This window comes from Dendrobates tinctorius, unplaced genomic scaffold (genome assembly GCF_039654945.1).
Source record: "Dendrobates tinctorius isolate UK_male_01 unplaced genomic scaffold, ASM3965494v1 ptg000059l, whole genome shotgun sequence".
In the NCBI taxonomy this organism is placed as follows: Eukaryota; Metazoa; Chordata; class Amphibia; order Anura; family Dendrobatidae; genus Dendrobates; species Dendrobates tinctorius.
Window position 1 is genome coordinate 15,702,187 of NW_027361727.1, and position 27,947 is coordinate 15,730,133.

General features: G+C 45.1%; 1 protein-coding gene across 1 annotated transcript in view; it reads right to left on the reverse strand.

The window, feature by feature from the left end:
- The window catches only part of PYGM (glycogen phosphorylase, muscle associated), a 75,034-nt gene extending 49,105 nt beyond the window's left edge, over positions 1–25,929 (reverse strand). The window contains exons 1-4 of the mRNA XM_073578446.1: positions 25,561–25,929; positions 18,475–18,576; positions 18,313–18,391; positions 15,189–15,292 (exon numbers count right to left, since the gene is read on the reverse strand). Coding sequence (XP_073434547.1) covers positions 15,189–15,292; positions 18,313–18,391; positions 18,475–18,576; positions 25,561–25,803 — 528 coding nt within the window. The 5' untranslated portion in view covers positions 25,804–25,929. The remainder of the gene's footprint in view (positions 1–15,188; positions 15,293–18,312; positions 18,392–18,474; positions 18,577–25,560) is intronic.
- Between the last annotated feature and the right edge of the window lie 2,018 nt (positions 25,930–27,947).

A 27,947-nucleotide genomic window follows, 5' to 3' on the forward strand; every position in this document is an offset into this window, starting at 1 on the left:
GTCTAAATTTGACAATGCATATAAAAAAAGCATCAAAGGTGCACATACCCTTTGATGCTTTTTTTTATATGCATTGTCGAATTTAGACCTTTTTTATTATGTGCTCACGCAAAAGGAGGGCCTGGCTTTATTTGAGGGGGTGGCTTAGCTTAAAGAGGCATGGCCTAAATGGCACCAATATTTTAAAAAAATTGGTGTAAGAGTAAACTATCTAAGAGGTGGTGTAAAGTTGGACAATGTGCCAAAAGTGTCATTCAGCAACGCAGTCTGTGTGCGATTAATATTTCAGACCCTTCACTATTGCTTTCTAACGCCACGGAGAGTCTCTAAGCATTAGACTCAGCGATTCATTAATTCAGCTGCTTCATTAGTGGAATATCGCAGTCTTTAATTTCTAGAGTCCTTAATTGACATTACAGAAAAAAATAAATGTTTTTTTTTCATGGTATAACGAAACCACAATCCTGAGTGATTCCGATCGGATCTCGTATCCACCCACAATGAATATAAAAAAAAAAACTGAGCACAAGAAAAACGGAACCACGGACGTCACTTGGTGTTTCTAGAATCCCAGGTTGATTCATGACTGTACACTAAAGCACATTCATAAACTATGTTTGCAAGATTTTGAATGGTAAAAGACACATAAAACAGAGCCGATGCACAGGAATCCCTGCAGCTCCGGACTATGGAGCCGTGTGTGATCCATGTGCCACAATATGAAATCATGGGCATACAGAAGAAGAGCAGAACCTTGTAGACTTCTCTGGCTGAAATAATACCTCCTCATGCAACCTCTATACACAACCTACAACCTTTTCATAGTTCTATTTGTTGTTTGTTAAAATGGGATATCCACTTTATCTTTAAAATTGTATTTTTTTTTTTTACATCTTTATATTTGGGACAAGATTTGGGGCCACTTACTGGTATATACTGTAAGTATGGCAGGTTCTCCACCTATATCCTTTTTGTTTTTTGGACCAAATATGTTGGGGACAAAGTGAACAATCCCTTTAAGTGACATTCTATAAGATTTTCCTTTACGGCTCCTACAAGGGTTGTTACTCAGCTTTCCTAGCAACGGAAAAAGGAGTTAGGTTACGTTCACACGTTCAGTATTTGGTCAGTACTTTACATCAGTATTTGTAAGCCAAAACCGGAAGTGGGTGATAAATACAGAAGTGGTGACGGGTTTCTATTATATTCTTCCTCTGATTGTTGCACTCCTAATTTTGAAAATAGTGACCAAATACTGACTGCGTGGACGTGGCCTTAAAGAGATTGTCCAGACGTGGGGATGAAGTATTCAGTCACTATATGTGACTGTAGACTTGTGAATATTCACATCGCGCACGGGAGGTCTTGTGACTGTAAGTATTCAGTAAGGGATTCAGAAAGAGAATTGGAGGGATCCAATGGCTGGATATCCTTAAAGACAAAAATGTCCAGGAAGGATGGGAAATCTTGAAAAATGAAATTCTCAATGCACAGTTGTTAACAATTCCGAAAAGAGGGAAGAATAGGAAGCATTTAAGGAAACCAGGATGGATGAACACAGAACTTAAGCACATGCTAAAAAGGAAGAAAAAAATGTTTATAAAATGGAAAGAGGGAGGCATATCTAAAGAAGAATATAATGCTGTCTGCAGAACCTGCAGGGCACAAATCAGAATATCTAAAGCTGACAATGAATTGAGGCTTGCAAGAGATGTCAAAAGCAATAATAAAGGATTTTGGGGATATTTCAAAAGTAAAAGAAAAGTCAAAGATGCTATAGTATTTTTACAGGATGAAAATGATGAAATGGTAAGACAGGATGTTGAGAAGGCTGAACTTTTAAATTCCTATTTTGCATCTGTTTTCTCTCAGAAAGGAAATGCAACATCAACTGTTATTCACTGTCCTATTAAGGGAATAGAAGAATCCAGGATATCTATAAACAGAACGATAGTGAGGAAACACTTAGCTAACCTAAATGAATTCAAGTCTCCAGGTCCAGATGAATTACACCCCAGAGTACTGAAGGAGATAGCAGAAGAAATGTTTGAACCCCTCTCCATAATCTTTGAAAATTCTTGGAGAACAGGAGAAGTGCCAGAAGACTGGAGAAGAGCAAATGTTGTTCCTATCTTCAAAAAGGGGAAGAAGGTGGACCCAGGCAACTATAGGCCGGTGAGTCTGACTTCTATACCAGGAAAGATCTTTGAACAAATTATTAAACAACATGTATGTCAATACCTGGATAAGAATGAAGTGATTAAACAGAGTCAGCATGGGTTTGTAACTGATAAGTCATGTCAGACTAACTTAATTTCCTTCTATGACGGTATCACTGATTGGGTGGATCAAGGAAATGCTGTAGATATAGTATATCTTGACTTCAGCAAAGCATTTGACAAAGTCTCTCATACAATCCTTATTGAAAAAATGACTAAGTATGGAATGGACAAGGCAACTGTTAGGTGGATTCATAACTGGCTTAGTGATCGGACCCAAAGAGTGGTCGTAAATGGCTGCACATCCAGTTGGAAGAATGTCTCAAGTGGGGTACCACAGGGCTCTGTCCTGGGCCCTGTATTGTTCAACATCTTTATCAACGATTTAGATGAAGGAATTGAGGGTAAACTGATTAAATTTGCTGATGACACAAAGCTAGGAGGGATAGCTAATACTAGAGAGGAGAGAGAGAGGATTCAAAAAGATTTAAATAAACTGGAGAAGTGGGCAGCAACTAACAGAATGGTTTTTAACAGGGAGAAATGCAAAGTACTACATCTGGGCAATAAAAATGAAAAAAGCATATATAGAATGGGAGGAATAGGGCTAAGTGACAGCACATGTGAAAAAGACTTGGGTATACTAATAGATCACAGACTGAATATGAGTCAACAGTGTGATGCAGCAGCAAAAAAGGCAAATGCAATTCTAGGATGTATTAACAGAAGCATACAGTCTAGATCACGTGAAGTCATTATTTCCCTCTACTCCTCTTTGGTCAGACCTCATCTGGAATATTGTGTCCAGTTTTGGGCACCACATTTTAAAAAAGACATCAACAAACTGGAGCAAGTTCAGAAAAGAGCGACCAGAATGGTGACCGGTCTGCAAACCCTGTCTTATGAGGAAAGGTTGCAGGATTTGGGAATGTTTAGTTTGCAAAAGAGAAGACTGAGAGGAGACTTAATAGCTGTCTACAAATATCTAATGGGCTGTCACATTGTAGAAGGATCAACTTTATTCTCATTTGCACAAGGAAAGACTAGAAGCAATGGGATGAAACTGAATGGGAAGAGACACAGATTAGATATTAGAAAAAACTTTTTGACAGTTAGAGTGATCAATGAGTGGAACAGGCTGCCACGAGAAGTGGTGAGTTCTCCTTCAATGGAAGTCTTCAAACAGAGGCTGGACAGACATCTGACTGGGATGATTTAGCGAATCCTGCTTTGAGCAGGGGGTTGGACCAGATGGCCCAGGAGGTCCCTTCCAACTCTATGATTCTATGATTCTATGTAATTTGCACACTTCTGGTCACTTTCTGACTAGACTTATCCGACCTCGCTCAGTACACTCAAAAAGAGCATGTCTAGTTGGCATGTGACTGCATGTTGCAAATCACATACTTGTGGTCACATGCACGCCTATTCTCTGCATTGGAGAATCCTAACAGTGTGTACTGTGCGTGAGGATTCATAAGTCTGCAGTCACATAAAGTGACTGCAGACTTGTACCCCAAGCCTGGAAAACTTCTTTAAGGTTTCTAATAACTTGTTTTTAATTTTAGGGGGGAAACACATTATAACCATCTTTAGTTCTATTGTTTAATTTCTATAGGTAGAAATAAAAGTTTTCTTTAACTATAGCGGTAGATACATAATACCTCACTGTTAGGGCAAAATAAATCGGACCAACGCAATGCTTGGACTGTCCGGCGGCATCATATATTTCTTTACAGTTGTCACGTCAGGTCAGGAGAGCCGCTGGCCGGTCGGAGCATTGCGTCCCAATCTTGGCCTGATTTATACGGCTGTCTGACTGCGCCCTTAGACGGTTGGGATCCGCACCTATCATGGGGTCCCGTCTCTTGCTGATGGAGAATGAGACGCTGGTAGTGGAGAAACTCTTATCTAATATAAAGTTATTTTTTGGAATATCCCCATGCTTCACCAGTGAAATGAAGACGGCAATGCTATTTCTTTTAGTCTAGCGTTATACGGCAACTTTGGCCGCAACACAGGACTCTCGGCCAAAAATCGATCTGTGCAGCTGCCACATTGCAGTGACCCCTAATGTACCGTGGACACAAAATGCAAATTGCAAAAACTCAGAACCAATTGGAGTTTTTGTAAACCTTGCGTATGGTGGTCGTGGTACCCTAGGGGTCGCAATGCAACTCCGTTCACCTGCGTTGCGCAGCGATATAGCAGTTGACCAAAGTCTCTGTCTAGCCCCAGCCTTCCGCTAGTGTTGATTGACTACAATGTTTCCGTGAATCAATGGATCTACATTATTCCCAAAATGCATAACTGCAATTAGCGCTGAGAACTCTTCTTACATACCGTATATATTACATATCATATATGTAGATCCAGCGTAAAGGACAAGATAATAACTTTCTTTATGTATAAATTGCACTGGACAAGTTAAAAAAAAATTGATTGCCAATTGTTACTATGGTTTCAGTGCCGATGTGCACCTTGAGGGACATTTCCGCAAACTGCTTCATAAAAAAAAAAAAGAATATTATAATCCAAAAATCCATAGCAACCAATGGAATTCCCACTGTAATTTTCCTAGAAAGACTTAGGCGAGAAAAGCAAATTTGTAAGCCGTTTCCATTGATAACTGTCTTTTTTCTTTTTCTGTGCACCAATTCTCAAGGATGTTCTCAATGTATTACCGCTAATTTACCCTGCGGTGTATTTGTTAAGCTGGGATCGATAAATCTTCCTTCGGCCAATCTCATGATCTCGCAGACTCTGATGTATAAGTCAAATTACATTTCGAGATCCAGGTCTACTGATTTTAAAGCAGGACTATGCAGCTATAATTCAGTCATCTAAAAAAAATTCTTGCAAGAGGGTGAATGTGGCCTCGTGCCGCCCTCTTGCCACTTAGGCTGTTGCTATTATTATGTTGGGCACATTGCCCTTATGATTTTGCATTGTATTCATTTCCAGACCACGGACTTCCCACAGGACCTGTGAGAGTTTTGTGCTTCCAGCCCTCACATGGACATACTGTATGTTCAGTGTCTAGGTTTTAATTTTCTGCTAATTTCCAGCAATGCATTCAGTGTGTGTGCTGGGTGCTATGAGTAGTGCTGAGTCATTCTAATGATGCAACAGTAAAAGTATAAAAGCCTGGTGTCCTAGAGAAAATGGGCAGAGAATGTGAGTGATAGAGGTTATTTAGGGTTTACCTTCTTTTCATTGTGTGTCAGTTGCAGAGGGCCTGTGTCAGTTGCAGAGGGCCTGTGTCAGTTGCAGAGGGCCTGTGTCAGTTGTAGAGGGCCTGTGTCAGTTGCAGAGGGCCTGTGTCTGTTGCAGAGGGCCTGTGTCTGTTGTAGAGGGCCTGTGTCAGTTGCAGAGGGACTGTGTCAGTTGTAGAGGGCCTGTGTCAGTTGCAGAGGGCATGTGTCAGTTGTAGAGGGCCTGTGTCAGTTGCAGAGGGCCTGTGTCTGTTGCAGAGGGCCTGTGTCAGTTGCAGAGGGCCTGTGTCAGTTGCAGAGGGCATGTGTCAGTTGTAGAGGGCCTGTGTCAGTTGCAGAGGGCCTGTGTCTGTTGCAGAGGGCCTGTGTCAGTTGCAGAGGGCCTGTGTCAGTTGCAGAGGGCCTGTGTCAGTTGCAGAGGGCCTGTGTCAGTTGCAGAGAGCATGTGTCAGTTGTAGAGGGCCTGTGTCAGTTGCAGAGGGCCTGTGTCTGTTGCAGAGGGCCTGTGTCTGTTGTAGAGGGCCTGTGTCAGTTGCAGAGGGCCTGTGTCAGTTGCAGAGGGCCTGTGTCAGTTGTAGAGGGCCTGTGTCAGTTGCAGAGGGCATGTGTCAGTTGTAGAGGGCCTGTGTCAGTTGCAGAGGGCCTGTGTCTGTTGCAGAGGGCCTGTGTCAGTTGCAGAGGGCCTGTGTCAGTTGCAGAGGGCATGTGTCAGTTGTAGAGGGCCTGTGTCAGTTGCAGAGGGCCTGTGTCTGTTGCAGAGGGCCTGTGTCAGTTGCAGAGGGCCTGTGTCAGTTGCAGAGGGCCTGTGTCAGTTGCAGAGGGCCTGTGTCAGTTGCAGAGAGCATGTGTCTGTTGTAGAGGGCCTGTGTCAGTTGCAGAGGGCCTGTGTCTGTTGTAGAGGGCCTGTGTCAGTTGCAGAGGGCCTGTGTCAGTTGTAGAGGGCCTGTGTCAGTTGCAGAGGGCCTGTGTCTGTTGCAGAGGGCCTGTGTCAGTCGCAGAGGGCCTGTGTCAGTCGTAGAGGGCCTGTGTCAGTCGTAGAGGGCCTGTGTCAGTCATAGAGGGCCTGTGTCAGTAGTAAAGGGCCTGTGTCAGTCGTAGAGGGCCTGTGTCAGTCGTAGAGGGCCTGTGTCAGTCGCAGAGGGCCTGTGTCAGTCGTAGAGGGCCTTTGTCAGTCGCAGAGGGCCTGTGTCAGTCGCAGAGGGCCTGTGTCAGTCGTAGAGGGCCTGTGTCAGTCGTAGAGGGCCTGTGTCAGTCGCAGAAGGCCTGTGTCAGTCGCAGAAGGCCTGTGTCAGTCGCAGAGGGCCTGTGTCAGTCGCAGAGGGCCTGTGTCAGTCGTAGAGGGCCTGTGTCAGTCGCAGAGGGCCTGTGTCAGTCGCAGAGGGCCTGTGTCAGTCGTAGAAGGCCTGTGTCAGTCGCAGAGGGCCTGTGTCAGTCGCAGAGGGCCTGTGTCAGTCGTAGAGGGCCTGTATCAGTCGTAGAGGGCCTGTGTCAGTCGTAGAGGGCCTTTGTCAGTTGCAGAGGGCCTGAGTCAGTTGCAGAGGGCCTGAGTCAGTTGTAGAGGGCCTGTGTCAGTTGCAGAGGGCCTGTGTCAGTTGCAGAGGGCCTGTGTCAGTTGCAGAGGGCCTGTGTCAGTTGTAGAGGGCCTGTGTCAGTTGCAGGGATTGCGTCAGTTGCAGAGGGCCTGTTTGGGTAAGAATACAAGGACAGAACACCATTGTAGGCATTTACTACAGGCCGCCTGTGCAAGTTGAAGATATGGATGAACTCTTTATGCATCAAATGGCCAAGTTCTCCAAAAAATATGACATAGTTGTCATGGGAGATTTCAACTATCCAGACATTTGTTGGGAATCTCTCTCAGGCAAAACTAACAGGTCAAGAAAATTCTTATCCTCTCTTGCTGACAACTTTATCTTCCAAAAGGTAGGGGAGAAAACAAGGGGAACTGCTACCTTGGATCTAATCCTTATAAACAGGGAGGAAATGGTTGAGGAGGTAAAAGTGGCTGGGACCCTAGGAGGTAGCGACCATGCTATTTTAGAATTTTGGATAACTAGAGGAGGAAGACCTGTGAAGACTCAGACGTCAAGGTTAGATTTCAGAAAGGCAGATTTTAAGGGATTCAGAAAGAGAATTGGAGCGATCCAATGGCTGGATATCCTTAAGGACAAAAATGTCCAGGAAGGATGGGAAATCTTGAAAAATGAAATTCTCACAGCACAATTGCTACCAATTCCGAAAAGAGGGAAGAATAGGAAGCATTTATGGAAACCAGGATGGATGAACACAGAACTTAAGCACATGCTAAAAAGGAAGAAAAATGTTTATAAAATGGAAAGAGGGTGGCATATCTAAAGAAGAATATAATGCTGTCTGCAGAACCTACAGGGCACAAATCAGAATATCTAAAGCTGACAATGTATTGAGGCTTGCAAGAGACGTCAAAAGCAATAATAAAGGAATTTGGGGATATGTCAAAAGTAAAAGAAAAGTCAAAGATGCTATAGGATTTTTACAGGATGAAAATGATGAAATGGTAAAACAGAATGTTGAGAAGGCCAAACTTTTAAATTCCTATTTTGCATCTGTTTTCTCTCAGAAAGGAAATGTAACATCAACAGTTCTTCACTGTCCTATTAAGGGAATAGAAGAATCCAGGATATCTATAAGCAGAAATATAGTGAGGAAACACTTAGCTAGCCTAAATGAATTCAAGTCTCCAGGTCCAGATGAATTACACCCCAGAGTACTGAAGGAGATAGCAGAAGAAATTTTTGAACCCCTCTCCATAATCTTTGAAAATTCTTGGAGAACAGGAGAAGTCCCAGAAGACTGGAGAAGAGCAAATGTTGTTCCTATCTTCAAAAAGGGGAAGAAGGTGGACCCATGCAGCTATAGGCCAGTGAGTTTGACTTCTATACCAGGAAAGATCTTTGAACAAATTATTAAACAACATGTATGTAAGTACCTGGATAAGAAAAAATGATTAAACAGAGTCAGCATGGGTTTGTAACTAATAAGTCATGTCAGACTACCTTAATTTTCTTCTATAACAGAATCACTGATTGGGTGGATCAGGGAAATGCTGTAGATATAGTATATCTTGACTTCAGCAAAGCATTTGACAAAGTATCTCACACAATCCTTATTGAAAAAATGACTAATTATGGAATGGACAAGGCAACTGTTAGGTGGATTCATAACTGGCTTAGTGATCGGACCTAAAGAGGGGTCGTAAATGGCTGCACATCCAGTTGGAAGAATGTCTCAAGTGGGGTACCACAGGGCTCTGTCCTGGGCCCTGTATTGTTCAACATCTTTATCAACGATTTAGATGAAGGAATTGAAAGTAAGCTGATTAAATCTGCTGATGACACAAAGCTAGGAGGGATAGCTAATACTAGAGAAGGGAGAGAGAAGATTCAAAAAGATAAAAATAAACTGGAGCAGTGGGCAGCAACTAACAGAATGGTTTTTAACAGAGAAAAATGCAAAGTACTACATCTGGGTAATAAAAATGAAAAAAGCATATACAGAATGGGAGAAATAGGGCTAAGCAACAGCACATGTGAAAAAGACTTGGGTATACTAATAGATCACAGACTGAACATGAGTCAACGGTGTGATGCAGCAGCAAAAAAGGCAAATGCAATTCTAGGATGTATTAACAGAAGCATACAGTCTAGATCATGTGAAGTCATTATTGCCCTCTACTCCTCCTTGGTCAGACCTTATCTAGAATACTGTGTCCAGTTCTGGGCACCACATTTTAAAAAAGACATCAACAAACTGGAGCAAGTTCAGAAAAGAGCGACCAGAATGGTGACCGGTCTGCAAACCCTGTCTTATGAGGAAAGGTTGCAGGATTTGGGAATGTTTAGCTTGCTAAAGAGAAGACTGAGAGGAGACTTAATAGCCATCTACAAATATCTCAAGGGCTGTCACATTGTAGAAGGATCATCTTTATTCTCATTTGCACCAGGAACGACGAGAAGCAATGGAATGAAACTGAATGGGAGGAGACACAGATTAGATATAAGAAAAAACTTTTTGACAGTTAGAGTGATCAATGAGTGGAACAAGCTGCCACGAGAGGTGGTGATGGTGAGTTCTCCTTCAATAGAAGTCTTCAAACAGAGGCTGGACAGACATCTGTCTGGGATGATTTAGCGAATCCTGCTTTGAGCAGGGGGTTGGACCAGATGGCCCAGGAGGTCCCTTCCAACTCTACGATTCTATGAGTTGCAGAGGGCCTATGTCGGTTGCAAAGGACCTATGTCACTTGTAGAGGGCCTGTGTCAATGTAGAGGGCCTGTGTCAGTTGCACAGGGCCTGTGTGAGCTGCAGGGGGGGTCTGTCTCAGTTGCAGGGGGTTTCTGTCAGTTTCAGAGAGCCTGTGTCAGATATAGAAAGCCTGTGTCAGTTGCAGAGGGTCTGTGTCAGTTTCAGAGGGCCTGTGCCAGTTGCAAAGGGCCTGTGCCAGTTGCAAAGGGCCTGTGTTAGTTGCAGAAGCCCTGTATCAGTTGCAGAGAGCTTGTGTCAGTTGCAGAGAGCGCGTGTTAGTTGCAGAGAGCCTGTGTCAGTTGCAGAGGGCCAGTGTCAGTTGCAGAGGGCCTGTGTCAGTTGTAGAGGGCCTGTGTCAGTTGTAGAGGGCCTGTGTCAGTTGCAGAGAGCATGTGTCAGTTGCAGAGGGCCTGTATCTGTTGCAGAGAGCCTGTGTCTGTTGCAGAGGGCCTGTGTCTGTTGCAGAGGGCCTGTGTCTGTTGCAGAGGGCCTGTGTCAGTTGCAGAGGGCCTGTGTCAGTTGCAGAGGGCCTGTGTCAGTTGTAGAGGGCCTGTGTCAGTTGTAGAGGGCCTGTGTCAGTTGCAGAGAGCATGTGTCAGTTGCAGAGGGCCTGTGTCAGTTGCAGAGAGCGCGTGTTAGTTGCAGAGAGCCTGTGTCAGTTGCAGAGGGCCTGTGTCAGTTGCAGAGGGCCTGTGTCAGTTGCAGAGGGCCTGTGTCAGTTGCAGAGGGCCTGTGTCAGTTGTAGAGGGCCTGTGTCAGTTGTAGAGGGCCTGTGTCAGTTGCAGAGAGCATGTGTCAGTTGCAGAGGGCCTGTGTCTGTTGCAGAGAGCCTGTGTCTGTTGCAGAGGGCCTGTGTCTGTTGCAGAGGGCCTGTGTCTGTTGCAGAGGGCCTGTGTCAGTTGCAGAGAGCCTGTGTCAGTTGCAGAGAGCGCGTGTTAGTTGCAGAGAGCCTGTGTCAGTTGCAGAGGGCCTGTGTCAGTTGCAGAGGGCCTTTGTCAGTTGCAGAGGGCCTGTGTCAGTTGCAGAGGGCCTGTGTCAATTGTAGAGGGCCTGTGTCAGTTGCAGAGAGCATGTGTCAGTTGCAGAGGGCCTGTGTCTGTTGCAGAGAGCCTGTGTCTGTTGCAGAGGGCCTGTGTCTGTTGCAGAGGGCCTGTGTCTTTTGCAGAGGGCCTGTGTCAGTTGCAGAGGGCCTGTGTCAGTTGCAGAGGGCCTGTGTCAGTTGTAGAGAGCCTGTGTCAGTTGTAGAGAGCCTGTGTCAGTTGTAGAGGGCCTGTGTCAGTTGTAGAGGGCCTGTGTCAGTTGCAGAGGACCTGTGTCAGTTGCAGAGGGCCTGTGTCAGTTGTAGAGGACCTGTGTCAGTTGCAGAGGACCTGTGTCAGTTGTAGAGGGCCTGTGTCAGTTGCAGAGGGCCTGTGTCAGTTGCAGTGGGCCTGTGTCAGTTGCAGAGGGCCTGTGTCAGTTGCAGAGGGCCTGTGTCAGTTGCAGTGGGCCTGTGTCAGTTGTAGAGGGCCTGTGTCAGTTGCAGAGGGCCTGTGTCAGTTGCAGAGGGCCTGTGTCAGTTGCAGAGGACCTGTGTCAGTTGCAGTGGGCCTGTGTCAGTTGCAGAGGGCCTGTGTCAGTTGCAGAGGGCCTGTGTCAGTTGCAGTGGGCCTGTGTCAGTTGTAGAGGGCCTGTGTCAGTTGCAGAGGACCTGTGTCAGTTGCAGAGGGCCTGTGTCAGTTGCAGAGGGCCTGTGTCAGTTGTAGAGGGCCTGTGTCAGTTGCAGAGGGCCTGTGTCAGTTGTAGAGTGCCTGTGTCAGTTGTAAAGGGCCTGTGTCAGTTGCAGAGGGCCTGTATCAGTTGTAGAGGGCCTGTGTCAGTTGTAGAGGGCCTGTGTCAGTTGCAGAGGGCCTGTGTCTTTTGTAGAAGGCCTGTGTCAGTTGTAGAGGGCCTGTGTCAGTTGTAGAGGGCCTGTGTCAGTTGCAGAGAGCCTGTGTCAGTTGCAGAGGGCCTGTGTCAGTTGCAGAGGGCCTGTGTCAGTTGCAGAGGGCCTGTGTCAGTTGTAGAGGGCCTGTGTCAGTTGCAGAGGGCCTGTGTCAGTTGTAGAGTGCCTGTGTCAGTTGTAAAGGGCCTGTGTCAGTTGCAGAGGGCCTGTATCAGTTGTAGAGGGCCTGTGTCAGTTGTAGAGGGCCTGTGTCAGTTGCAGAGGGCCTGTGTCTTTTGTAGAAGGCCTGTGTCAGTTGTAGAGGGCCTGTGTCAGTTGTAGAGGGCCTGTGTCAGTTGCAGAGAGCCTGTGTCAGTTGCAGAGGGCCTGTGTCTGTTGTAGAGGGCCTGTGTCAGTTGCACGGGGCCTGTGTCAGTTGCAGTGGGCCTGTGTCAGTTGTAGAGGGCCTGTGTCAGTTGCAGTGGGCCTGTGTCAGTTGTAGAGGGCCTGTGTCAGTTGCAGTGGGCCTGTGTCTGTTGTAGAGGGCCTGTGTCAGTTGCACGGGGCCTGTGTCAGTTGCAGTGGGCCTGTGTCAGTTGTAGAGGGCCTGTGTCAGTTGCAGTGGGCCTGTGTCAGTTGTAGAGGGCCTGTGTCAGTTGCAGAGGGCCTGTGTCAGTTGTAGAAGGCCTGTGTCTGTTGTAGAGGGCCTGTGTCAGTTGCACGGGGCCTGTGTCAGTTGCAGTGGGCCTGTGTCAGTTGTAGAGGGCCTGTGTCAGTTGCAGTGGGCCTGTGTCAGTTGTAGAGGGCCTGTGTCAGTTGCAGTGGGCCTGTGTCTGTTGTAGAGGGCCTGTGTCAGTTGCACGGGGCCTGTGTCAGTTGCAGTGGGCCTGTGTCAGTTGTAGAGGGCCTGTGTCAGTTGCAGTGGGCCTGTGTCAGTTGTAGAGGGCCTGTGTCAGTTGCAGTGGGCCTGTGTCAGTTGTAGAGGGCCTGTGTCAGTTGCAGTGGGCCTGTGTCTGTTGTAGAGGGCCTGTGTCAGTTGCACAGGGCCTGTGTCAGTTGCAGTGGGCCTGTGTCAGTTGTAGAGGGCCTGTGTCAGTTGCAGTGGGCCTGTGTCAGTTGTAGAGGGCCTGTGTCAGTTGCAGTGGGTCTGTGTCAGTTGTAGAGGGCCTGTGTCTGTTGCAGAGGGCCTGTGTCAGTTGCAGAGGGCCTGTGTCAGTTGCAGAGGGCCCGTGTCAGTTGCAGTGGGCCCGTGTCAGTTGCAGAGGGCCCGTGTCAGTTGCAGATGGCCTGTGTCAGTTGCAGAGGGCCTGTGTCAGTTGCAGAGGGCCTGTGTCAGTTGCAGTGGGCCTGTGTCAGTTGTAGAGGGCCTGTGTCAGTTACAGAGGGCCTGTGTCAGTTGTAGAGGGCCTGTGTCAGTTGCAGTGGGCCTGTGTCTGTTGTAGAGGGCCTGTGTCAGTTGCACGGGGCCTGTGTCAGTTGCAGTGGGCCTGTGTCAGTTGTAGAGGGCCTGTGTCAGTTGCAGTGGGCCTGTGTCAGTTGTAGAGGGCCTCTGTCAGTTGCAGAGGGCCTGTGTCAATTGCAGAAGGCCCGTGTCAGTTGCCGAGGGCCCGTGTCTGTTGCAGAGAGCCCGTGTCAGTTACAGAGGGCCCGTGTCAGTTGCAGAGAGCATGTGTCAGTTGCAGAGGGCCTGTGTGGTGAGCACGAGCTGTAGTGCTGAATAATGTCTAGCAGATGGGTACTGGAAACATCTGGAGCTGTGTGTGCCGTGACAGGTTGCAAAGGGGAGATTGTCTCTGTAACTTGTTTCAGGCATCGGAGACCGGTCACCCTGACAGAGAATGTCCCTCTTAGTGTAGCTCTGAGATGGGATAGGAGGGAGAGGCATATGCTGCCTGAAGTAGAATTATCAGCCAACGTCCGGGTGAGCAGAGCAGACAGAGAGTGCAACATGCGATGCCTGAAATAGCTAGGAGAGTCAGATCCAGGTGAGCCCTAGCCAGTTACATGGGAGTGATAATAGTCACACCTCCGGGGCTACTGCCTGGAGCCAAAGGTGTAAGGAAGCCAGAGAAACAAGGCCACAGTTTTGGTAGGAGACATTAAGGGAGCTTCCACATTACATCTAGTCTCCGGACAGGGTCACTGAACGGGTGCCGGAACGCAATGTGAAAGTACCCTCTCTCTATAGAAGTGTGAAGAGCGAGGCCGAGCACGTGAGCAGAAGTGTGCAAATCACATATATGACCTCCCAGCACCGGGAAACCCTGACGGCGCGCATTGTTAAGCAAAGAGGCTCCGGACCATTGACCCTGATGTTTTATAAAGAGATATGTGATAAATGTCACCTCAATCGCTCGTGCATATGAACGTATTTACAGTCCGAGCACTATCCAGCAAAACATCAGCTCGCACTGGGACCAATGTTAGTCTGTGGGGCCGTGCACATGTCCAGTTCTTTCCTGGGACAGATTCTGTCTGAGAAGAAAAGTTGCATCATGTTCTATTTGTATTCGATATTCAGATCGCACGCGGCTATGCAAGTCAATAAGTCAGTGGAAAAAAATCGGACTGCACTCAGATGACACCTGGGTGCAGTCTGATTTTCATGGACTGAAAAGATGAAGAAGATGGAGATTTTTTTTTCTATCTTTTCCTCATCCGCGAAAATTAGATCGCACTATGCTAACACTTTGATCATATTGTGATTAGCATAATCAGCCAGATTCTCTTGGAAGAGAGAAAATACGGTGGTGTGGCCCTAGCCTAAGCCCATGATTTTTATCTATTGGCTCAACCTTTGGTCAGCAACTGGCTTTAGCACAAAAAGAGGACGAGAAAATCCTCCAAAAATTCAAACATACAGCAAAAAAGGCAGAGATGATTACCTGCCAAGGCCTCCAAACAAATGCAGTGGACCCATATCGTTAAGATGGCGGCAACACAGGTGCAAGAATACCGATGAGACAACCGCTCACAGCCTACCAATCCATGGAGGGGGCGGTTGCTTGGTATATTAATGCACAATGAAGACTTGTATGCGGCGCTGTTCACACTATGGCAATGTATCACTTAGTTTACTGGCTGAAGCAGTTCTGACACAATCCAAGTTCTTAGATTTAGCAGTGCAGCAAAGTTGAGAAAGCTAACCCAGCCCACACCAGGACTCTGTATGTACATTGTCTATAGATAGTGAGCTGCTTATCAGAGGAGGGGGCGGAGTCGGACTAGCAAGTGTGTGCCAGCTAGTCACAGCAATGATAATCACCAGGTGATAAAACCATCATTGTAAGTAAATAACAGCACAGAGCCTGATAAGTGACACATCCTTGAAATCTGTGCTTTAACCTTTACCTCATGCTGTCCTCTGATTACAGGTTACATATCAAAAACCTGCTGACAGATTGCTTTTAACATTTTAAAATAGCATGATTGGAACACATCCTACCCTCTATTCTATCCTCCAATTATGGGACAGAAAAATGGACTTCCTAACGCCGACGGGAACAGAGACCTGGCAGAATAAATAACTGTCTACATTTATTGCAAACATCTAGGTATCTCACAAACCTGCCAGCCATTTACTATCTTCTGGTTGAAGATTCCAAACTCATATCGGATTCCATAACCATATGCAGCCAGTCCAAGGGTGGCCATGGAGTCCAGAAAACAAGCTGAGAAAAATATGGAGAGAACGTTAATAATTCAGCAAAAACATCTTCAGTCTTGAATACGTTCACTGTGCAGATTCTCGAAAGCCCTGGCGGTAATGGATCCTGATGTCACTGTTATGTGTATTAAGAGTCGTGACTTCCTTCTGTCTGGTAAGGAAACATCAGGGATTTGGCCTCAACCACTGGACGTGTATGAGTAATCCATGATTTGCTAAGTGTTCAGCCATTAGCACCCTAATATGGGGACGCTTCTGGAGATCTGGAGGCTTTAATAGGGTATTCGCATCTCATAAATTGATGGCATATTGCTAGTATAGGCTGTACCCGTGATATTGGTGAAATCCAACATTGTGGAAAGGTTTAGAATGTCTAGTTATGGGCAAGAAATCATTCACAGGAAAAGAAAAAAAAACTTCATTGAGGACACATTCACGTATAGAAATGGACAGACTCTGCACAAAATTCCAAGCCGAATTTGACTACAGTCCGTATCCCATGCAATGGTATTTTTGCACCCCTGCTTACGGGCAACAGAAAATTTCTAGGCAGATTTTTAGCACATGCTACTTATTTTGCATGGAAGAGCAGAGGATTTGCTCCATTAGTGGTATATCTTGTGCAAAGCTGTTTGTTACACACCAGTCCTGCATCTAGGCATAGCTTCCCTCACGCTGACCCACTGAACTCTGTTGTGATCACGTCAGACTTTGCAGATGGACCTGTGTGATCCCATGGGATTCTCTGCCTGGGCTTGTATAAGGCCTACCAAGACACACACTTGTATCTTGGTATTAAGACTGTTAAGTGCTAGAGTCCTGTGTGGCTATAGCCTACAGGACTTCAACTACCTGTTGCTGGTTTCCTGTCCACCTGCGGTCTCCAGGACCTCTGCTACCTGTTCCCAGTCTCCTGTCCACCTGCGGTCTCCAGGACCTCTGCTATCTGTTCCTGGTTTCCTGTCCACTTGCGGTCTCAAGGACCTCTGCTATCTGTTCTTAGTTTCCTGTCCACCTGCGGTCTCCAGGACCTCTGCTATCTGTTCCTGGTTTCCTGTCCACTTGCGGTCTCAAGGACCTCTGCTATCTGTTCTTAGTTTCCTGTCCACCTGCGGTCTCCAGGACCTCTGCTACCTGTTCCCGGTCTCCTGTCCACCTGCGGTCTCCAGGACCTCTGCTATCTGTTCCTGGTTTCCTGTCCACTTGCGGTCTCAAGGACCTCTGCTATCTGTTCTTAGTTTCCTGTCCACCTGTGGTCTCCAGGACCTCTGCTACCTGTTCCCGGTCTCCTGTCCACCTGCGGTCTCCAGGACCTCTGCTATCTGTTCCTGGTTTCCTGTCCACTTGCGGTCTCAAGGACCTCTGCTATCTGTTCTTAGTTTCCTGTCCACCTGCGGTCTCCAGGACCTCTGCTACCTGTTCCCGGTCTCCTGTCCACCTGCGGTCTCCAGGACCTCTGCTATCTGTTCCTGGTTTCCTGTCCACTTGCGGTCTCAAGGACCTCTGCTATCTGTTCCTAGTTTCCTGTCCACCTGCGGTCTCCAGGACCTCTGCTATCTGTTCCCGATCTCCTGTCCACCTGCGGTCTCCAGGACCTCTGCTATCTGTTCCTGATCTCCTGTCCACCTGCGGTCTCCAGGACCTCTGCTATCTGTTCCTAGTCTCCTGTCCACCTGAGGTCTCCAGGACCTCTGCTATCTGTTCCTAGTCTCCTGTCCACCTGCGGTCTCCAGGACCTCTGCTATCTGTTCCTGGTTTCCTGTCCACTTGCGGTCTCAAGGACCTCTGCTATCTGTTCCTAGTTTCCTGTCCACCTGCGGTCTCCAGGACCTCTGCTATCTGTTCCCGATCTCCTGTCCACCTGCGGTCTCCAGGACCTCTGCTATCTGTTCCTGATCTCCTGTCCACCTGCGGTCTCCAGGACCTCTGCTATCTGTTCCTGATCTCCTGTCCACCTGCGGTCTCCAGGACCTCTGCTATCTGTTCCTAGTCTCCTGTCCACCTGCGGTCTCCAGGACCTCTGCTATCTGTTCCTAGTTTCCTGTCCACCTGCGGTCTCCAGGACCTCTGCTACCTGTTCCCGGTCTCCTGTCCACCTGCGGTATCCAGGACCTCTGCTCTCTGTTCCTGGTTTCCTGTCCACTTGCGGTCTCAAGGACCTCTGCTATCTGTTCCTGGTTTCCTGTCCACTTGCGGTGTCCAGGACCTCTGCTACCTGTTCCTAGTTTCCTGTCCATCTGCGGTCTCCAGGACCTCTGCTACCTGTTCCCAGTCTCCTGTCCACCTGCGGTCTCCAGGACCTCTGCTATCTGTTCCTGGTTTCCTGTCCACTTGCGGTCTCAAGGACCTCTGCTATCTGTTCCTAGTTTCCTGTCCACCTGCGGTCTCCAGGACCTCTGCTACCTGTTCCTAGTTTCCTGTCCACCTGCGGTCTCCAGGACCTCTGCTACCTGTTCCTGGTTTCCTGTCCACCTGCGGTCTCCAGAACCTCTGCTATCTGTTCCCAGTCTCCTGTCCATCCGAGGTCTCCAGGACCTCTGCTACCTGTTCCCGATCTCCTGTCCACCTGCGGTCTCCAGGACCTCTGCTACCTGTTCCTGGTTTCCTGTCCACCTGCGGTCTCCAGGACCTCTGCTACCTGTTCCCGGTCTCCTGTCCATCTGCGGTCTCCAGGACCTCTGCTATCTGTTCCCGTTCTCCTGTCCACCAGCTGTCTCCAGGACCTCTGCTATCTGTTCCCGGTCTCCTGCCCACCTGCTATCTCCAGGACCTCTGCTACCTGATCTCAGTCTCCTGTCCACCAGCGGTCTCCAGAACCTCTGCTACCTGTTTCTTTTGTGCCTCACCTGCCTGCTGCACTGATACCTGTGGCCACAAAGACCTTGGGCTTAGTGGATCCACCTCACCAGGTGAGCCTAACACTGTTACAGAATTCCAAAGATAGCCCTCCGGTTCTCTGATGCAGAAATACATGTTGGTTTTAAATCGTTGTGCGAACATACCATAATAATCTGTCCTACTTACCTGCCAGTCTTCCCAGACCACCATTTCCAAGACCTGCATCTTCCTCAATTTCCTCAAGCTCCTCCATGTCCAGTCCAAGCTAAACAGAGATTGGAGAGCACAATTATTTCTCCATCATGTTAGCATTTGGAGTGTTCAGATTGCTTTCATCATGATCTGTACCTGATATGTAGCTTCATCACAAGCATTTTCAAGACCCAGATTCACCATAGTATTCTGGAGAGTACGACCCATGTAAAACTCCAGGGAGAGGTAGTAAATTCTCTGGAAAACAAAATAACATGTAATCAGTAAAAAAAACACTCATTCTACTTACTGTGATCGGTTAGAATAGTGCGCTATCCTATCCACTATAAAAAAAAAAGTGGTGAACTTGACTGAATTGTAACTAGGCATGAGTAGATCATCCTGTATAGGATCGAGTTCACGTCGAATCTCATCAAATTCTCGGTTCACAATGAATTCAAACTCTTTACGATTCAAATTCTCAATTTACAAAAACAAAAAGACCCGCCTCCATTTTGGTAACCATTTAGGACCTGCAAATGGTAAGGAAAAAAAAAAAGATAAGAGGTGAGTATTAGGTTTTTTGTTTTTCACATGTTACATTTTTTTATGCTTTGGGGTCTATAGAGACTCTAGAGCATAATAAGAAATGTTCAATTTGTGGCAAATTTTTTTTGCTGAGAATCGAATCTTCTGGGAAAATTTGGCAAAGCCAAATCCTAAATGATACACTAGTTGTAACTGATAGGGTGTGTGCAGATGTTTTTGGAGTCATGTACTTCTTCCCCTGAAGTGGGTTGACTAATCATAAGCAGGCAGCAACATACAGGGGGAAAAAAATGAACACACGCCCTCCACTTCCAAATCTCATCTCATGGCAGTGAGCATGTGGGAAGGGTGAGAGCTGACAGCTTCCTGAGATGAGATCTGAAAGTGTTTGTAATGATACATGTAAATGTAAAAACTTGGAGAAAGAAGAGCACCAATCAGGGTTTTAACTGTTAAACAAGCGGGAAGGAACAGAGATGGGATCTGCTCACCTGGTAAAGTTGCATCTAAGGCCTCTTTCACACTTCAGTTTTTTTGCATCAGTTCAAATCCGCCAAAAAGTCAGAGAAGCGGATCCGTTGTCAACTGATGTGAACGGATGGCACAGGATCCGTTTTCAGACGGATCCTGAAAATGAGGAAATAAAGGAACTGCTGGCCGGGAAGAGGAGAGAGAGAGAGAGAGAGAGAGAGAGACAGCAATCCGTCACAATCCGCCATTAATGCAAGTCAATGGGGAAAAAAACGGATCCTCAAAAGAAAATTGAGGATCCGTTTTTTATAAAACCTGGCGCATTGTGACTGATTGTAAAAAACGGAAGTGTGAAAGAGGCCTAAGCAACATGTAAAAATCGCATACTGTATATCAGCTGCTGCAAAGGACTTAGGGAGAATAGATATCCGGGTGAAGTGTCACTGGATGCGCTGCTGAACAGGTTTTAATGTAAACCTGTTCAAATAAAGTTTTTAAGGAAATTATCTGTTTGTCAAATTTTATCAGCAGTGCATGCAGTGACATGTCACCCCGATATGTAGCGATACATATCTCAGCTCAGGAGAGGAAGTCAGGTTCTTTTCTCCCCTCTGTTACTGCCTGCTTATGATTGGTCAGCTTCCTGCAGGGGAACATGTACACACCCCCAAAGTCAACTCTCTGGTAATGCCCAAATGAACTATAGCATAAATTATAACCTAAACTTTATAAGCTAATTTCTCCGCAATGGAGAGGCGAATCCAAAATATAAAAACTATGTTCTACTCAGCTCTGTGGTCACTACTCCTTGATGCTGCCTGTTTAACATGCTCAAACTGGTAAAAAAAAAGGTTCTTTTTAAGCACTGGGTATGCGTAGAAAATAGAAAGGTATTTAGAGACACCTTTAGTAAAGATGGATATGTCCAAAACGGAGAATTTGGCTTCCGTTCTTGTCCATTTGGGATCCATTTCTGTTCTGTTTCATTTGTATTTTTAACTGGATTTTTTAGAAACTGATCCCAAACCCTAGTGTGAACTGATCTTTACATGCGTAAGGAAAAGATTCTCCGGGGTTGATATTTCATGGGAAATTCAAGTATTTACAAAAACACATTTCAGGAGAGCTGCCAGATCCTCTTTAACTATGTATAACCTTTAATGAATGAGCTTGGGGCATGGGTGAGATAAGATCCGTCATTAAGATCTCTTTACTGCTAATGAAGTACATGCACGAAACGGGAAGAAAAGAAAATGAAACCGTTCTAGACGCAGGATCAAAAAATGATTCCGGCGCTCGACATGACAGTATAACATATGAAGGAGCACGTCATGCAGCCCGGCCTAGCGTTCTCTACTGAGATTTTGAAAGCGATGTCTGTAAACGTAGCATCGACAGACAGCATAAATTGTTTTGTTCGGATAAACCTCTGCCCGGCTTATGCAGTCATTGCCTAATCCCGGCTCCCTGTTTGTCATCACACACAAAGCTCTGATCAAACCGGAGTGTGAAAAGGATGAATTACCCTGACAAGTGATTTTAAGACTTAAGTCTTGCTTGGTATATACAGCCTTCGAAAAAAAGAAAAAAAAACGCTCTTCACAGATTCACTTAATTCAGTCAAGCCAAATCTGGGGATCTGAGGCCTACGTGATTAACTATGATTGGAGTGCTTGTCTAAGTTACGTCTATATGGATTATTTTCTTCTAAAAAATGGCTAACAACATAATGAGGTGACCCGGCGTCTAATACATTTCCGTATCGAAAAATACAAGACTAATTAGTAAGATGAAAAATTTCACAACTTCAAACTTTTAAATACCAAAATCATTGATGTGGCAAAATCTTCATTCTAACACAATGGGGCTGATTTTCTAAAACTGTCCTAACTTTTAGACTAGGCAGTAGAGGTGATCATAACGATTCTTGGTCCAGTGGCCACCTTGGGCAGTCCATGAATCCTGCGAACCTTGATCTACCTTTTGGCATCCCGGTGCCTCTTCGGGCTAGTAGATTATGCTGGATGCCATAGTTGCGGTGTGATGCCCACATGACGTTACACCGGGCTGGGGATACCAGAAGAGTACCCGGAGGGTTCTCAGGGCTCTGGAACAGCAGCCATTGACTTTCGCTTCATTCAAATGTTTATGATCAACTCTACTAGTCAGTCTTAAAATATGCCAAATTTATCAAAGTGGCCCATGCTGTTTAAAGAGGGTGTTTGCTACTTGGACAACCTCTTCTCAATCCTTATGTTTAACCCATGTAAAATAATAACACTTAAACTGCACTCAGGTGCCGGTGCTGTTCCAGCAGTTGTGGCACTGGCTCTCACGATACCTGTGGCCAATCAGCACTGGCTTTTTCGCCTCACCTTCCTTAGAACAAATAACATACATCCAGACAAAGTCAGATCTGCAGCTCTCTTACTTCTTCCAGATGTATGTGATTCATTCAAAGGCAGGGAGAGTGAAGTGGCCTCTGATTTACCGCCAGGATCACGTGACACAACAATGTCACGTGATCCCTGGGAAACCCAGTGCCGACACCACTGGAACAGCGCTGGCACCAGAAATTAGTATAAGTGTTATTATTTTCCAAGGGTAAAAATAGGGATTGAGAAGGAGTCATCCAAGTAGTACTCAACCCCTTTAATTAATTTGGTGCATCATTAGACAGTCTAGTTGGGCCCGTTTCGATAACCCAACCAGGGGTAGTTTTATAGCCAATTTACACTGACAGATTACACTTCCAACGATCTGTAATAGCGCATAGGCTGCCAGTATTCTCGGCATCACAGGTATTCGGTGCTGCCAAGAACGGTGATATTTTGTGCAGCACAAAAGATAATTTCACCCAACAAACAAGCGTTTTGCTTATTTGTTGGATCAGCAACCTGTAAAGACGGCACGATTATGGCGAAATGAGCTTTCCTAGAATAATTATACAGACGATGTGTTGCCGAGAACGATGACCTTTTCGACAGCACAATCATTTCACCTGACGAACAAGAATGCTCCTCATTTGATGAGTGATTGGCATCCTGTATAGAGTGCGCGATTATGGGGAAACGAACCTTCCTAGAATAATCGCGCAATGTAAATGGACCTTATGATTACATAATACATTAGTTGGCTTACTTTGATCCACTAAATTACGCCAAATTGTAGCACAATTCTGACATGTTGGATCTCAATTTACGCCACACCGATTTCCCTGCACACTTTCTAATGGGTCCAACCCCCGTTGTTGTACACGGCAAAAAAAAAGTATATAAGACCTCATTCAGAAGTCAACTTTTATTTTGAATTTGATAGAAAATTTTTCATCATTGAGCCAGATTTTGGTCTATATGTCCGTCTTTACCCATCAACGTTTTTCATTTTTCTAATAGATAAAAAAAATTCCAAGTGGTGACTTATTTGGCACGATCCCATTTGATGCACTTGGTTGCGTTCCTTCGCTGAGCTTTTGGTGATTTTTTTGATGATAGGTTATTTGCATTTTAAAAAAAAAAAAAAAATACGCAATGTAAAAAAAAACAATCCAAAAACTCATCTTGGGAACGTAGCCTTAGATTATAGACTTTATTATATTTTGATCGGCCTGCAGCTCTACTGAATACTCATTAGGGTAAGTTCCCACCATTGAGTTTTTGGTGAGTTTTTGCTTCTTTTTTTTTGTGTGCGTAAACTGACCTACAGTGCCTGCTTGAAATCCGCAACATGTCAACGTCTCACGCGGGTACGTTGAGTTTTCCGTGCGGATTTTTCACATAGACTTGCAAGACATGCAGAAATTCCGTAAGTAGAAAAATAATGGAATCCGCACATGACTGTATCAAAGCCAAATACCAGGAAGCATCATATACAAAGCAGCTTTATTTAAAACAGGACATAACAAAAAAAGACAACAAAAAAAAGCGTAAAAAAAACTCTATAAAACGCAAGTGAAGACATGTAAGTAACTTAATTTACCTAGAAGGTGCAAAAAATCTGCAAAATCAAATACTAATCATGGGAAAGTAGCCTTAGATAATTCAAAACGGTATATATATATATATATATATATATATATATATATATATATACTTATAAATGCTTCTGTGTCTTGATATTGCTGTTACACACATGTTTTGGTGCCCTCTGGTGTTTGATTCACTCTTACAACAAGATCAGCAGGCAAACATTAGGGGGCGCCACACCAAGTTGTCTACACAGGAGGATTATTGTGGGAAAATAATAATAGTAAAGTATTAATATATTCCATACAGTGTATGTGTGTGTATATGTATGTGTATATATAGAGATGTATATTTTGTTTAAATATATATTTACCATATATTAAATATAATAATATATCATATGCTTAATTCATTGTTTCGACCATTCTTTAAAAAAAAAATAAAATAAAATCTCAAAAATAAGGCGATCCAAGAGTGTCCTGTAGGAAAGTCAGAGATCAGATGTAATCTGCATGGAACTAGCAACAGGTGAGAACTTTTCTAGCAGCGCCACCACAGGAGGACTCATTAGCTGCCATATAATGTACGAATGTGCTGGGGTCCTCCATACAGGGAGAGTTAAATGAATGAACAAGAATGCCCCTAAAATAGGTTTTCTAAACCAGACAGACGCTTTAATTTTAAGGCTATTATAAGTTGCTGTGGAGTTCTGTGTCCACATAGCCAAACAGGAAAAATATGTTAATGAAGTCTACAAATTGGGGGTATTTTATAACTTCAGAACAGGATGACCTGCAGCACATACATCACTCACTTGTGTCGCATATAGTATTATTTTAATTAAATATTTAATGGCAATAATAGGTCGAAAATGCACCCCTTGTTTGGAGATATATAATATTGGTACAAATTGCTTAGTTTTCTAACATATCTTGATTATCTGAAAAGTTCCTTCTAATGCCAAGATCAAAATGCCCCATGAAGAATAAAATACTTCATGGTGGTCCCTGGATATTAAAGATGGTCTATTGTTTGCTATGTGGACCACAGAATACACGCAAAGGTAAGCTGCAGAGACCCAAAGGGTTTTACGGCGCAGTCAGACAGCCATAAAACACCAACGATGATGGCATCATAGTGAACGGACTGGTCCGCAGCTATCCCGATCCAGACGTGACAGCATGTATTTCTATGCCGCTGTCATGCTCGGGTCAGGAGAGCCGCCGGCCAGTCCGATCATTGCGATGAGATTGTTGTCCGTTTCACTGCGCCCTTAAAGTTCTACCCTATCTGCATCTTCACGATCGTCGGTGTCCAACCACCACTGGTTCTAAGATCGGGATGAAGCGGTGGTTGAGCACGGGCTCCTTCACTACATTCAATCGCCATGGGACTGTCGGAGATAGCCACGTGCTGTACTCAGATTTTTCTGGCAGTCCTATATATGATCAAGCAACGCTCCATTGGGATGGGCTCCGTTCCATGGACCAATGGGGGTCCCAGAAATTGGCCCCCTTGCAATTGTGAAGTCGTGGATTAAAACTTGACTCAAACCCTTTAAGGCACGTTTCCGAGGGCAGCAAGTCAATATCGTTAAATTAAAGGACCCATAACACAGGCTGATGCAAACTATATGGGGACAAAGGAACATTAATACGATCCTTTGGTTGTGCTTGCATATTGTCGGCAGCACATTCCCTGTCTATACGGGAGATGTGCTGTCGAAAACAATGATCAATTATACCTAGTCGTAACTAAAGAGCACCTGTCATGAGGTTAGAATTTACTTGTATTTTAGTCCCACCGCTCCCACAAGTATGCAGTTATTTTTTGTTTTTTTAAGATCCACCATATGATTCCAGAGATATGGACCTTTTTTTACCAAGGGGTGTGGCTCACAGGGTAGGGAATCCTGTGAGACACGCCCTCTTGGTTAAGACCATCAAATGTAGCACTAAATACAAAGAACCATATCTGTGGAACCGTTTGGCCGATTTTAAAAAGACAAAAAATTCATTAACCAAGAGAGCAGCGGGAATACGATAAGAGCAAAAAATGGCCACTTTTGACCTCGTCAAGGTTCCTCTTTAAAAGTATATTTAGCCATTTTTTGTTATTTTGAAGGTAACGTAAAAATATGTGCCTAATGCCATGTGATCCTGAATTAAAGGAACATACACAGTTTTTTTTACAAAAGCCAAATTACAGCCATCTTGCATTTTTTTGACAGATGTCTTGGGGGTGTTTCACAACTCACCTTGGGGTCATGTTCATAGTAGTGCTGTTGTGTTCGGATCCACCGACCCACCAGGTGATCACGGACCGTGTGCCCGAGAGCAAAGTAGTAGTCACGGGGATTGGCCACATTACGATCCTTCACGAGGGTGAAGTGTAAGTGACGGTTAAAGTTCTTCTTCAGATCGGAAACATTTTCTGCTCCTGCCAAACCCCGGACACTGATCTGCTTTCTCTTCTCCTGGTCAGTAAGCGGTCTAGACATGGTAAAGGGGAAATAAATGGAAAAAGAAAAAAAAAAAAAAAAAGAAGAGTAATAAATGAAAAGGACTAAAGTTGGAATGGTGCTGATGCAGAGGGAGAGTTGAGGTGACAAGACTTCGGAGTGCTTCACTGACTCAACTCATCTCTTCCAAAAAGCACGCCCTTCGCCAACCCCTCCTACAAAACCAAATAGCCAAAGGGCAGGACCACCAGAGGCAGGGTGTACAGAAGGTCACGAGGTGGTGGGAGGAAAGTGGATTGGGTATACATGGAAGTGCTCATTCCACTAATGCATTTTACATACTTGGCATGATCTTGGAAAGGTGAAGGTTACGGCAAGTGTCAACATCTACATTCAGGTACTAGATACAGCGTGAGATCAGAGCAAGGCAGCGAGACAGAGGAGGAAAGACGCTGAACACTGGTTCCAATAGTTTTCTAGCAAGGGGAAACACATGGGTTAATTTGGATACGGGGGAGATCGTATTTAGTCTGTCCATCTGGTGTTTAAATATAGTGGTGACCTTCAGCTGGTAGGATATATGTGTTACAGGGCAGAGAGCAGGGGTGACACAGAAGACAGCCCCATGTAACTCTCAGTTGTCCAAGAATATTTGTCAAAATCTACTTGCAGTAGTAGTTCAATGAGACCATAATTAAAGGGAACCTGTCAAAATGAAAATGCAGGCACCATGTTATAGAGCAGGGGGAGCTGAGCAGATTGATATATAGTTTTGTGAGGAAAGATTCAGTATAACTTGGTTTTCCATGACTTATACCTCTGCTCTCTCTTGGATTTTTCTTAAGTCCAGTGGGCGGTCCTATCAGTGACTGACAGCTAGCTATGTATGTACACCTATACAAAGGAAGCTCATTGGACCGCCCACTGTACGGGACAGCCCAAAAAGAACAAAGGTTTAAAGGGAATATGTCTACATGATATCTATCTGTGTGCAAGACATAGAAAGAGGAATAAAATGATACCTTGATATCTGCGATCCGACATCTTATTCCAGAGAAATCAACATTTTTCTCAATATGTAAATGAACTGTTAAGATCTATGGGCTGGACATAGCTCTCCCTGAGAATCTGCCTCCAGAGCTTAAAGGGGGTTTCCCACAAACAAAAGTTAATTTTAATCAATAGATCTTGGAATAATAATAACTTCCACAATTGGATGTGTTTATATAAAATGTTTCTGTGCTGAGATAATCTTATAAATGTGTCCCTGCTGTGTACTGTGTAATGGCTGTGTCTGACCATGCAGGAACATGGTTGGATCATACCACAGCTCCTGGGCAGGGGAGGATGCAAAAGAGTATACAGAGAGGACAGCACGGGATCACAACTGATTTTTTTTGTGCGGTAAAACATTTCCCAGTCTGTTTTTAAACAATGTTTTACTTCAAAGAAAGAATCATTGCCATCCCCTGCTGTAATATCTGTATACTTTTTTTCTCCCCCCCTGCCAGGAGATGTGGTATGGACATGGTAGGACCATGTTCCTGCATGATCAGACACGACCATTACACAGTACACAGCAGGGACACATTTATAAGATTATCTCGGCACAGGAACATTTTTTTTCTAAAGACATCCAATTGTGGAAGTTATTATTATTCCAAGATCTATTGATTCATATGAATTTTTGCTCGTGGGAAAACCCCTTTAAGTTAAATAAAAGGGGAAGTTACCAATGTGAGACATGTAATGACTGACAGTCTGCTCTCCTGATTTACGTGTCTCACACTAGTAGCGCAACCTTTTTAAAAAAATAAGCTCTGGAGGCAGATTCTCAGGGAGCCATAATTTTTTTTCCCATCAATATAGCTGCATGAGGCCTTGTTGTTTTGCGGGATGTGTTATTGTTTTAAATGACGCCATTCATTTTACTATATTATGACTGAAAAATGGGGAAAAAATTCCAAGTCGGGTGCAATTATGAAAAAAAAATCTGTAATCCAATTGTTATTTTTCTGGTTTTATTTTTGTGGTGTTCATGGTACAGTCAAAATGACCCCGCCGCTCATTATGATGTCATAATGGTTGACTATGGTATGGAGGATGTGTGATGGGTATATGGGCACTGGACTATGGGATGGAGGATATGTATGATGGGTATATGGGCACTGGACTATGGGATG